The 13,026-nt window shown below is 35.9% G+C and overlaps 1 protein-coding gene across 1 annotated transcript; it reads right to left on the reverse strand.

Annotated features, from left to right (window-relative positions):
• Positions 1–3,637: 3,637 nt before the first annotated feature.
• Positions 3,638–4,737, reverse strand: LOC149395007 (acyl-acyl carrier protein thioesterase TE3, chloroplastic-like). Its single transcript, XM_089614180.1, has 5 exons — positions 4,547–4,737; positions 4,330–4,430; positions 4,035–4,147; positions 3,851–3,946; positions 3,638–3,754 (listed from the first exon to the last, which is right to left on the reverse strand). Exons 1-5 carry the CDS (start codon positions 4,735–4,737, stop codon positions 3,638–3,640), a joined length of 618 nt encoding a protein of 205 aa, XP_089470306.1.
• Between the last annotated feature and the right edge of the window lie 8,289 nt (positions 4,738–13,026).

Consider the following 13,026-nt stretch of genomic DNA (forward strand, 5'->3'; position numbering starts at 1 on the left):
TGTGGTGGCGGCATGTGCGGGGCCTATTGTGGTGGGGCTGCATGTGCCGGGGGCACTGTGGTGGTGGTTTTCCATAATCAACATACAGAGTGTACGGTGGAAATACGTCCAACTCTTTTTGATTGATGTCTAATCTCCATATAGCTCGTTGAGTTGCTCGATCTGTCGGGCGCCGTAGTCCGCTTATTGCCGCGCGTATCACTTTGAGTATTGGAACCCATCAACATGGTAATGTATCCCATGAGCAACGTAGTCCACGGTAGCATTCGGGTTTGTTTCCAGAGGACCTTCAAGCAAAAACCATTTAAGTTAATTAAACACAAGTATTTAGAGTAGCATAAAAAAAGTTAAAAGCTTATAAATGTACCTTCGAGCAGAAACACGGGCTTGTTGTAGCCGTCACCTTCTTCCCGAACGCGACCTTGGCGAATCCTTTTGCTTAGAAATGCAACTTAGTACAGATTTCACCATGTCGACACTTTTAGTCTCAACCCCATTTGCAACCCAAATGGCGTGTATTATGGATGGATGGAAGACCTTTACCCGACTCAACTCTCATGGCATACATCCCTTCACTAATAAGGTGACCAACGTCCATGGACAGTCCTTGGGTGATGCTATAGCACATGTTCATGCGCTCCCGGTCAATCTCGGTGGAGTTACTAATCGGGTGGAGACGAGAGCATATATATAAAGTACATCCATTCTTTATAAAACATAGTCAAATTCGCTCGCTCGAATTTCCCCTTGTTCAGCCCATGTTTATGAACCGCACCCAGAATACCAAGAGCCGCAGCCACGGCCTCGTAGTCAACTTATTTATAAGAAAATTGGCATAACCTTCTTCTTCAACTAGGAACCTCGGAGTGTCTAAGTAATCGTTGATATCCTCAAGGGTTAAAAACGTTTTTTCCTATGACAAACACGAACCCCTCCTCGTGCTCCGGTAAGTTCGCGTAAAACTCAAGGGTGAGGTTGATGTTAGCCTGAAATTCGGGTTTTCCACAAAATTTCACCTACTCGCGCTTTTCGATGATGTTGTGGAAGGGCTTACCAATGGGAGCGAAGTCTCGAGCTATGTCGATGCCCCGTTCGAGTATGACCGAATGTGATTTGAACCTCAAAAAGCAAGCTTCAGCCTCCTCGCTAACAAAAACCCAATTATTATATGTCACTACATCATCATCGGATTCCACGTCCGCCTGGCGCTTCCCTCGCCCTCTTGATGACTTTCCCCTTTAGACTTTTGGGCAGTCGTTTTCGATTTCTTCTTAGGAGCCATTAGTTGTACCCCTACGAGATTATACAAAATAAGACAGCATTCTAAATTATTTCACAAACCACATTCTCTTAACACAATTACACAATCAACTTCAAAACCTAATTCTCAATCCTCAAATTCAACCACAAATTCAATTATACAAACTATTTTACCAACCAAATTCATAGGTCAATAAAACCACATTAAAAATTCTATCAAACGGCCATAATCAAAATTCAATCATTTTTTCAAACCAAACATAAACTAACCTAATTACAATTCAATCAAACAAATTTCACAATAAGCTAATCATAGTTACAAACTATTTCACAAACCAACTTCATAATTCAATCAAACCAGTTTCACAATCATTCTATAAAATCACAATCAATTCAACCATAAGCTAAGACACAAACAATTCTCACAAAGTTAGACTCAATCTGAAATTTCACTAAGTCTCACAATTCTAAAATAATCAATTCATGATAAAATAACAAACTAATTCACCATAAACATCTCAATCCCCAAATTTCAAACAGACTTGCCCAAAAACACAAATTATGAAACTAATTCGAAATTGAACATGTGATACTAAAAACCTAGACGTAATCATCAGTTATATTATTCAAGTTTCAACAACATGAAAACCCCAATTTAAAACCCGAATTCGGCCAAAAACTTCCACATTTCAGAAATTGAAATCTAGAAATAAATTCAAACCAAATAAATCACATCCTACAACCATTAATCACATCTTAAATACAAAAAACTAAACAAATGGAGTACAAAAGATTTTAATTTTCTTACCTTTGTAGACAAATGTGTTGACTGAAAGAGAGAGACCGGAAAGAGAGCGGAGGCGAAGAGCACGACAGGAAAAACAAGCAGGACAGAGACAAAAAGCATGGGCGGAGGTGGTAGGGAAGAGAGACGCAAGCGCGGAGAGAGAAAACCCAGAGAGAGAGAGAGAGAGAGAGAGAGAGAGAGAGAGAGAGCACGAGAAGAAACCGCGAGTGAGCATAGAGAGAGGCGGAGGTGGAGGAGTGGTGAGAGAGGGAGAGAATTGCGAGAAGAAAGAGTGAGATTTTAGGGGTAGTCACGGCGGAAAACTCGGGAGAGAGAAAAACAATAGGAACACTTAATAGGTTTTTTTTTCGAATTCGGCATGTGTAAAAACTGTTTTTAAACCTTTTCATCACGACGTCAATATTTTCCGTCGTGACGAGAACTTGGTCTTTACGACATGTCATTTTTTTTGTCGTAGAATCAGTCCTTGTTGTGTCGGTAAAATTTAATGTCATGACGAAATAAGAATAAAAATTTAATTTTTATTATTTGTTTAAATTATTCCGCAACGGGTAATTATTTCGTCGTTTTATCAGATCACATTGCGACGGGAAAATTGTACATCTAACGTAACTAGACAAAAATTATGAAATTTTATTATTTATTTAAATTATTCTACGACGGATAATTCTTTCGTCGTTTAATCAGGTCACGTCGCGACCGGAAAATTGTACGTCGTGACGAAACCAGACCAATTTTTTTTTTAATTTTATTATTTATTTAAAGTATTCTACGACGGGGATATTTTCTTTCGTAGAAATACTTTCGGCATGACGAGAATATTTCAAGTCGTGATGAAACCTTTTTTTACAACGCTTTTACCACAACAGAAATAATTTCTGTCTTTGAATAAACACCTCTACCAATCCAGTCACAACAAAAAAGTTCTCATCGCGACTAAATACAACCTAAGCATTTTTTTTTCAATGATGGGACTCATTCCCGTCGTTAAAACTCACCCAACAACACTCTTTATACAGCAGAAGAATAAACCATCGTATGAAGTCAACAAACAACACACTTACCACGATGGAACGACGTTCCGTTGTGTTAAGATAGATATATCGGGCTTTTAGACGATGGTTTTGAAAAACCGTCAACTAAACACTATCGTGTAAGCCAGGTTTTCTACTAGTGAACAAAAATAATCGAATTAATATCATGGATTAAGGACAAAAATATTGTTGCTTAAGGTATTTTTTTTCAATTCGGACTTTTGTCATAGTACGCAAAAACTCCACAGGTACTTGTTCAATCAACAAATCTAGATTTTTATAAGCCTTAATGGACATGTCCCACAAGAACAAAGATAAAGGAGGTATGGCTTAAATAATAAGGTTCACGATTTTACTTAAATAGTATAATTCATAAATAGTAAACAATAAGGTTTTATTTTACTTAATACAGTACACAATAAACAATAAGGTTCACGATTTTACTTAAATAGTATAATTCATAAAATACAGTACACAACATGGTTAAAATATGTGCCGGGAATCGAAGACTAGGTGTGCGATTAGCTGCCAGAACTCAGCTATCTCCATTGCGGACATACTCCGAAATTTTTTCTATTACCTCCACCGGAATGCGAATAGGACGATAGTTCTTATTGAGCAAAATCCCTGTGGCCTTAGATTCTAGAATAGGCTGTGTAGAGCATGTACTTATTGGAGTCAGCAAGAAAAATAAGGACGAGTAACAAGCGATGCATGTGAAAGAAAAGGAACTAGAAAAGTATAAAACCTCCAGATTTGGCAGCTTGAAGATCAAATTCTGCATGTATATCCTAGCAGCTGAAAAGCCCAATATCCCAACCTTCATAACGAACTTGTCGCCGCTCTATACATCCATGCACCACAAGATTACACAAATAAACGGTCATTAATCTGCCATTTTATTATACAAAATAAGTAAGAAAAGTACGTACTCTTAGAGGTGCAATGAATTTGATGGACAAATCTGAGACGGCTAATGCATCACCATTCCGAGCAACATCAAAACAGTTGATAGTACCAAGACTGTTAATAAACTCTTGACGACCTTGCTCGACATATAAAATCAAGTGTAAAGTGTCAGTTCATTGGAAAGGCAGAACAAACAAGTATATAGCTATACCTTATCTTTTGTGTAACAAAAAAATATAAAGGAAAAAGAAGAAAAAAACCCTACTTCAAATACCATGTACTACTAGGGGCTGGCAATAGTTGGGATAAAAAAGATACCGTGCTGGCAATAGCTGGCGTAAACGGCGTTATTAACGACGCCGTACTGGTCCAGTTCGTAATCACGAACTTGGAGTTCAATTTCGAAATACTGAATCACTCTGCAATACAGATCATCGCCAATTTACACTCGTTTATAATCCACCAAAAGTATATATATACATACACATATATATATATATACACTACAAATTTGAGACGTGCTATGTATATATACAGTGTGTCTGAGTGTCTAAGTGCGGAGGTAGCAAAGGTTCTGGCTGGACGGCGGGACATCCGGAGACGCGGCGTCGGATACGAATGGAAAGCTGATGACGATGGCCGTAATTCTGATGGACGGTGGAGATGGAGCCACGTGGTATGGCAGACCGGTGACGCTGCTGAGATGGCTGAAATTAGTGGCGACATTGTTTTTTTTTTTTTTTTTAATCAAATGCGATTTGATGCCAATGTTCTACATTCTACTCTTTATATAAATACTCTCCTTCGCTATAAAATAATTTGAACAGGTCAACACTCAACAGCACTCAATAAATTATTATACAAACCTACATATCAATAACAATTATTTATTCTTTTCTTTACAATAGAAAAAACAAAAAATTAGAAAAATAGGTCATATATATTTTCCAATACTTACATCACTAAATATCAACTTGTCAATAAAAGTATGAGATTTCAATTAGATTATGCCTACAGAGAAAAAGAGTGTAGGCTTGTGACAGCTGGCTTGTTTGTTACTTGACCTATATATGAGTCAGTATTAAAAAGTCCCACATATAATTATTACTACGAGCAATGATTGTAATACCTCATACCGCATCTCTTTTTATAGGTGTATCTCGGTCTCGTACCAGGGTATTCCGCGGTATTTGATAAATATTCAAAGTATCTCGTATCACATGGTATATCGCTCTCCGCATGGTATACCGTCAAAAAATTGGTATCCAACGGGGTATTTAAACAACAAATAAATTTTTAAAAAAATATTTTCAATTTTCATGCATACATAGATAATCAAATATAAATTTAAACATAGAGTTTTCATACATAACATAAACTTAAAAACATAAAGTTTCGGACACATAAAATTACAAATCAGTCACGAAAAATACAATTTTCATCACATCAATCTTTTCATTTCTATAATATATTGAGATTTGTAACTAAGGAGCCACTTAATAGGGGGGTCTTTTAAAATAGTAGCTAAAGTTTGTGTTTTACTAAGCAATTAGCCAAAGAATTTTAATGTGCATCTAAGCCCTTTCCCAATTCACCTGTCTCTCAGACTGAATATACTCTTCCTCCCGAGATCGATCTGAGGTCTCCAAATTCAATTATGGAGATTTCACGATGAGTGGAAGTGAATTCGTGTTGGAGACGAAAGCTTGAGAGACCATGGTCGGGGCTACAAAATGAGGCTTCTCCTCCAGCCAGGATGCTTCTCCGATCTCCGGATTTGATGCGCAACCCGGCGCGTTCCCTTATGTGCTATTCCATCCCGCTTTCCTGCTGGAGTTCGCGACTCTCTACGCCTTATCCCTCCGTTCTACCCGTACCATCCCCAGCCACCACTACTAGAAATTTGACATTTAGCTACGGAAGTATTAGCGACGACTTAATCGTCGCTAATTTTTCGTCGCTAATCACCCTTTTAGCGACGAATTTATCGTCGCTAATTATTTGGTGCCAAAACTTCTAAAGTTTCGCAGAAAAGACAATTACCGACGATATTTTCGTCGCTAATTATATCTATTCGTCGCTAAGTTCGCGGGAAAACAATTAGCGACGATATTATCGTCACTAATAGTTTGGAATTAATATTGAATTAATTTCGAATTTTAACAAAATTTAAAGAGGGAAAAATCCCCCCAAAATAATTTAAATGAAATGATTTAGCGACGATTAAATCGTCGCTAAATGTGTAAAAAAACTATTAGCGACGATTAAATTGTCGCTAAATGCCTGGTTATGAACTGAAAATTTAAGTTCAATTAGCTACGAATTTTAAACATTTAGCGACGATTTAATCGTCAGTAAATGTCTTTAAATACCAGATCGCGTATTAGTTTCCCTCATTTTTCCCAGACCTAAAAATCTTCATTTCTCCAATCTCTTCCAAAAACCCAGTTCTCCTCCGACGAACCTCCGTCCTCCGCCGTCGTCCGCCGTCCCCGAAGCTCCGGTAAGTCGCTCTCTCCTCATGTCTCTCTCTCCTCACATCTCTCTCTCCTCACGTCTCTCTCCCTCCTCAGATCTGTCTCTCCGAAGCTCGTCGCCGTCCACCGCCGTTCCGCCGCCGACGCCGAAGTCCAGCTCATCCGCCTCTTCCGCCTCTTCCTCCGCCTGCACGGCTCTTCCTCGATCCGCCACCGCCGGTAAGTTTATATATATATATATATATATATATATATATATATTTTATATATTTACATAATTTAGTATATAATTAAGGATATAAGTATTTATATAATTAGTTATAATTATATAGGATATAAGTATTTACATAATTAGTTATATATATAATTATTTAGGATATAAGTATTTAGTATATAATTTATTATATAATTTAGTATTTAGGATTTAATTACGATATAATTTAGGATGTTTGATAATTTAAAATTGTAAATTAGGATTAGAGATTAAATATGTATATAAGTATAGTAGATTAGAGATTAATAAATAATTAGGAAATGTAATTTTGTTAATTACGATTAGAAAATTTAAAATTGTTTAATTTTGTGTAGTTGGCCTCGACGTTAGGAGGTCGATATAGTTTGTCGCTTAATTCGCATCCAATTTGATTCTCTAAAGCTAACAAACTTAAATTAATGAATTAGTTTACAAAAATTAGGTAGTTTATGTGAAATTAATTAATTGGTTATGGATTGAAATTGAAATTGAAATTGGATTTAATTTTTGTTAGAAATGAATAAAAATGTGACATTAATTATTTGATTATAGATTTAAAAATGAATAAGAATGTGAAATTAATTAGTTTATAGATTTAAAAAAGAATAAAAATGTTAAATTAATTAGTTGGTTATGGATTATGTATTTTAATAATCGAACCACTGAGGTTCGATTTATCGTTAGTTTTTGGATGTTTCTATGCAGGTTTTAAAGTTAAAGGATTGATGCGGGGTTGTTAAGTTTATAGGGGAGGTTCTGCCGAAATTTCGGTGGGATAGTGAAATTATAAAATAAAATTTGGAAATTACTAAATTTTTAAATGTTGAATCTTTAGGTAAAATAAAATGAGTTATCTTTAGGTAAATTTCAGATGGCTACGGCTACAGGAGCCGGAGGCAGCGGAGGCGGGGATGACTACCTATCCCGTCTCCCGAATTATTGCGAGTCGGCGCCCATACGCGTTGGCGTCGAAGAAGCCGACGAGGATATCGAACCCGCCGTGTGTGGGCCGACGCTCGGGAAACGATCTGAGCGTGCACGGCGCCCCGGGGCGAAGGAAGTCGTTATTTATAACTAGGAGTTTCAGTCGTTCTTGCAGCCAGAGCGAGAGATGGATCCAGATCTCGTGACGTTCGCGAACACGCTCGGGTTGGTCGTCCGAGACAAGATCTCGCCTACGGTCCCAAGGTGGACGACTGCGAACGTGGGGCCGGCGAAGGAGACCGAGATCCGATCAGCGAGGCAATACAGAGTCAGGTGCCCGGCCTCAACCTGAGCTCGTTTATGCCTCAATTTCCGCATAGTTCGCAGCAGGCTCCGTCGTCCCACAGCCAGCAGACTCCGACGGCCGGTGTCCAGACTCCGACGCCTGGCGTCCACACTCCGACGGGCGGCCAGCAGAGGACTCCCGATGGTAGCCAGCAGACGACGCCCTGCGGTCCGAGTCAGTCTACTGATCATGAGCACATTGTTCCGCCGCAGCTTGCAGAGATTCAGCGCCAGCAGAAGAGCGTTTCACGTCGAGGAGGGGGAAAACGAGCGGCAGGACGACAAAGCAAACGCCGCGACTAGTGTTTTATTAGATATTTTGTGTATTGTAGATTATTATTTACATATTTTTCGATAATCGAAAACATAACCGGATTTTATATATAAGTTGATTTGGATAATATATTTTGGTTTTTATTTGATTTTTCATGTTAGAATTTCATAAACGAAAAACAAAATAAAAAATAAATAATTAACGACGATAAAAATTAATAATTTTAAAAATCGAAAAAAAAAGTTTGTAATTAGCGACGACAAAGTCGTCGCTAATTATTAAAAAATTAACTTATTAGCAACGACTTAATCGTCGCTAATTCGCGCGCGAAATTCACCCGCGCGAATTAGCGACGATTAAGTCGTCGCTAAATAATTAAAAAAAATCCTAGTTTAAACATTTAGGGACGAAAAAATCGTCGCTAATATCGTCGGTAAATATTTAGCGACGATTAATTCGTCGCTAAATATATTTAGGCACGGACATTTAGCGACGATAAAAATCGTCGCTAAAGAGATTTAGCGACGATTATGGGGTTATTAGCGACGAAAAAAATCGTCGGTAATGGTGAGATTTGTTGTAGTGCACCACTACCCGAGTAGGGTGACGAAGACGACGAGTAGGGGAGTTTTGACCACCCTCGCAAGGTAATTATTATTTCCCACGTTTTTATCGCTCTACATTGAGGACAACGTAGATTCTAAGTTTTGGGGGGTAGCTTGCCTTTGCGAGGGTATAGATTTATTTTATTTTGTTTTATTTCTCTTAATTTTGTCTGGTGATCACATGTTAGTAACCGTGTTAAAGTGTTTTTCTCATTGTTTGCTAATGACACCATAGGTTTTTAGAGAATTTTGGATTTGAGTCAATTTTGAATTTTTTGTGTGTGTTTCATTTTGATTGACTATGGTTTGCGTGATAGGATTCTGGTTTATTTTCCTCGTTAAGCACACATGCCCGTCCCGAGGTTTGAGTAGTTTCTTAGAGGTTCAATCATGTTCTTAAATGACTTTTAGCTCTCGAACACTAAGAACCGCTCTAGTCCTCTTCGAGGTGAAATGACCTAATACGAACCGAGAGAAAATGATTTAAGCCTTCATTTGGACCGATCAGAGCCAAAAAGCAGACCCTTATATTTATCATTGAACACCCTTTCAGAAAAAGTCGAACGCTTTTCTTTCTCGATACTAAGTCATAAAAAGCTGAGACGATAATGTTTGAAATACCACCAAGAACCTCGTTAACTTAGCGACTCTTGAGCGACACTTTGAGTGAATTTTTTTGATCTTATGTGATGATTGTTCGATTAGTCTCTACATGTTTCATAGTTCATTAGAAACCACGCCAATGATTGTTTATTTTTATTTTAATAATTTGTACCAAAGAAAAGAAAAGAAATATATAAAAAAAGAAGAAAAGAACATTACAAAAAAAATGTTTATTCTTGTCGTTTATTTATTTTTAGTTTGTGGTGTAGTGTTGAGTGACACTTCTTTTAGACACTAGATCGATGTGTTTAGTTGAAGTTTGGGGGGGATACATTGAAAAAAAAAGACTTGGGAAGAGAAAACGTTCTTGAAAGGAAAAATTCTATGCCATGAACGTGGAAAATGGGTGAGTAAAAATGCGAGAGTTGGTGAGTTTTGATGAGATTTGAGTCGCTAGGTTGACGTTTAGACATTACTTTTATCTTATCCTACCATTTTCCCTAGCCGAATGTTACAAGCCGACAAGGTCCTATTGATTTCTAAGGTAAGTGTCTTGCATTAGTGGAGAGTAAATGGCGAAAAGCATTATGGTGTTTTAATCATGCATTTCTCATTTATTTTGAGCATTTGACATTTATTTTCGAATGAAGCGCTCCCCCTCTCTCGGGACATATTTCACACACACAAGGGATCTTGATTGGGAACGTGTTGCAAAAGGTAATTTAGTCATTCTAAACTGTTTTTGGGTTTGATTTGTGAATTGACTGATGTTCGGATATTCTTATTAGGCTGAGACAAATTAACTAACATTGACACCGTTGCTAAATTTTGTGATCATCATTCGCTTTTAGTATAACATCTTTGGTGTGTTTATATTTATTGCTTAATTTATTGTGTTGCTTGAGGACAAGCAAATGTCCGAGTTTGGAGGTATTTGATGAGTGCATTTTATATGTATGAATCCACTCTCTTTCGACTTGAATCTAACTTGTTCTTGAGTGTATTTGACGGTTATTTCAAGTGTTTTGTTGAATTTCACGTAAATGGTGCAAAATCGAGAGTCGAGACTTCTTGGAAGCTTATTTGAACTATTTGGATGCATTTTGGAGCTAAAACTAGTCAAAACAAAGTCATTCGGTGGAGAGGAGACCAGATTTTGCTTTTCGCACCGCGCGCCTCCGTATGCGTGCCGCATGGTGTTCGACGCCAGAAGCTCATGCCACGCGTTCATCAATCTGCACTGCGCTTTTATAAGGATCCCAGACAGAGGCTCAGCAAACTTGACCGCACGCTGCATGATGATGTCTGCGTTCCGCGCCCTGCCCTTCGCCTGGCACGGGCTTCCATGATTTTTGACAATAATTCTTTTTTTTTTTTTTTTTTTTTTTACATATTTGGGCCGTTTGATCCAATTCAAGGGTCCAAGTTGCTCCGAAAATAACTCCTAGACATATATACTCGAATTTAGTAACCTAAACATACATATTTTGCCTTGTTTTAGTTTTTCATATTGTGTTTGACTACTTTAAAGAGCTTTTTGAAGAGAGAACAAGTGTGCTACTTCGGAATCGACGCATCCGATGAATCTCTTGAACTCTATTTCAATTATTCTTTGTTTTTATTTTAATTATTTTTGTTAATCATTCAAAATCATCTCCCATTTTTACATTCACTATTACTTGGGCGATACGTACGCTTGCGTGTGTGATTTTATCGCAACTGTAAACGCGTTTTAAGGCATATGATTTATATTACTATAGTGATGCTACGAACAGGTCCCGATATATTTAGAAATTAAGATAATAAACACTGCATTTTGTTTAAATTAAAAAAAGCCATGTGATGTTTTCCCATAATTACTTGATTACGATCAAGAAGATTGATGAGAATTATTTTTTTTTTTTTTTATCCAAGTACTATATCTTATCGAATCAAACCAAATTGATTGTTTATGAGACTCAGTTATTAGTTAGGATCTCTTCATACTGTGCTTCATCAATAATCTTTGTGTTGTGCTGTTTTATTTTGTGCCTGATGCGTCCAAATCAAGTGATGAGCACCCCCTGACACATGTAGAGATTTGACTGGTATTTTCTTAGCTCGCGCACCGGGCCGGCCCGAACTCATCCGGGGCCCTAGGCGAATAAACATTTTGGGGCCTTTTGATAACAATAAAAAATTAAATATAAAACAAAAAATTATAATCAACTTTTCATTCATCAAAAGATAACACGCTTAGCACTTTTAGATGCAAAAGTACTAATCAAATTCGAGAGAACCAATTTGACTCTTATGTAAAACTTCTTTATTCTTTTTTTTTTTTTTTTTTTTTTTTTTTTTTTTTTTTCTGCACCCGACTTGTATCTTCTAATTGAACTCATTAAATTAATTGCTGAAAACAATTAAAAATAAGTTAATAAATATATAAGATGCAAAAAAAGCATAATGAAATACAAATTCTAATTGTTATATACTCACTTGACGAACGAGATTAAAAGAAATTATAATTACCTGTTATGTACACTGAAACTCAAACTCCAGTTCTAATTGTCCTGTGTATACTCAAACTCAAATTCAAGCAGCCAAGCTCACACGCAAATTCTAATAGTCCCGAGTATATCAGCCAGTTCACTAAGAGGGAGTTTAATGTCAAGACTACAGTTCAAGCACAAATTTGTCTTTATAATAACATCAGATTTTACAATGTTTGGCATTTGCCATCAATTATGATGAAGAAAATAAAAAGAAATCAGTAAAAACAATTACTCTAAACCAAGGGTTTAAAATATTGATACCGATATCCATACCGAAGTTTTGATTTTACGGATATATCGAGTATCGACGGATATTTTATAACAATTTTAATACCGACTACCGATTATATCGGTGATATATCGATGATATATCGATTATCGACGGATATATCGACAAAAATCTTATAACAAAATATAATAAAATATGTACCACTATTTATATTTTTAAATTTATAATAAAACAATCAAATTTAAAATATATCTATAACTTTTTTTCTTATAGATATACATTCTTAATATTTAAATTACTTTCTCAATATTAAAAAATATAATAAAATAATTTTTTTCAAAGAAATTGTTATATTTTTCTACTACAGTACAAATATTCTTTAAAATAATAAAAAGGAATAGTATTATATATTTAATTATTTAGTCTATTAGTATAGATATTATATATATATATATATATAATACGTTATTTGTCATACATATATTTATATGTATTATAAAATATAAATAAGGAAATATTGATAATATCATTATACTAAGTAAAATTAATAAGTAAAAGATATAAATGATAAGAAATAAAAAATAAAAAATAAAATAAAATAAAATAAAAAAACAAATAAAACGATATTTTCAAATTTGAATGATATTTTATCGATATTTTGGATTTTTTAACTATGAAAAAATATCGATATTTTATCGATATATCATCGATATTTTAACGATATTTATAAAACGATAACGATTACAACGGATATTTTACCGAGACTCTTCA

This window comes from Urtica dioica, chromosome 5, assembly GCF_054948205.1.
Source record: "Urtica dioica subsp. dioica isolate 48M chromosome 5, U.dioica_male_clone48M_v1_H2, whole genome shotgun sequence".
Lineage (NCBI taxonomy): Eukaryota > Viridiplantae > Streptophyta > Magnoliopsida > Rosales > Urticaceae > Urtica > Urtica dioica.

What these genes read in the sequence shown, in the direction of transcription:
- LOC149395007 (XM_089614180.1), bottom strand. Translation starts at nt 4,737, where the DNA reads ATGTCGCCACTAATTTCAGCCATCTCAGCAGCGTCACCGGTCTGCCAT. An exon ending in CTTAGACACTCAGACACACT is followed by an intron (nt 4,431 to 4,546) that starts GTATATATACAT and finishes TCTGTATTGCAG; the next exon opens with AGTGATTCAGTATTTCGAAA. An exon ending in CGCCAGCTATTGCCAGCACG is followed by an intron (nt 4,148 to 4,329) that starts GTATCTTTTTTA and finishes ATGTCGAGCAAG; the next exon opens with GTCGTCAAGAGTTTATTAAC.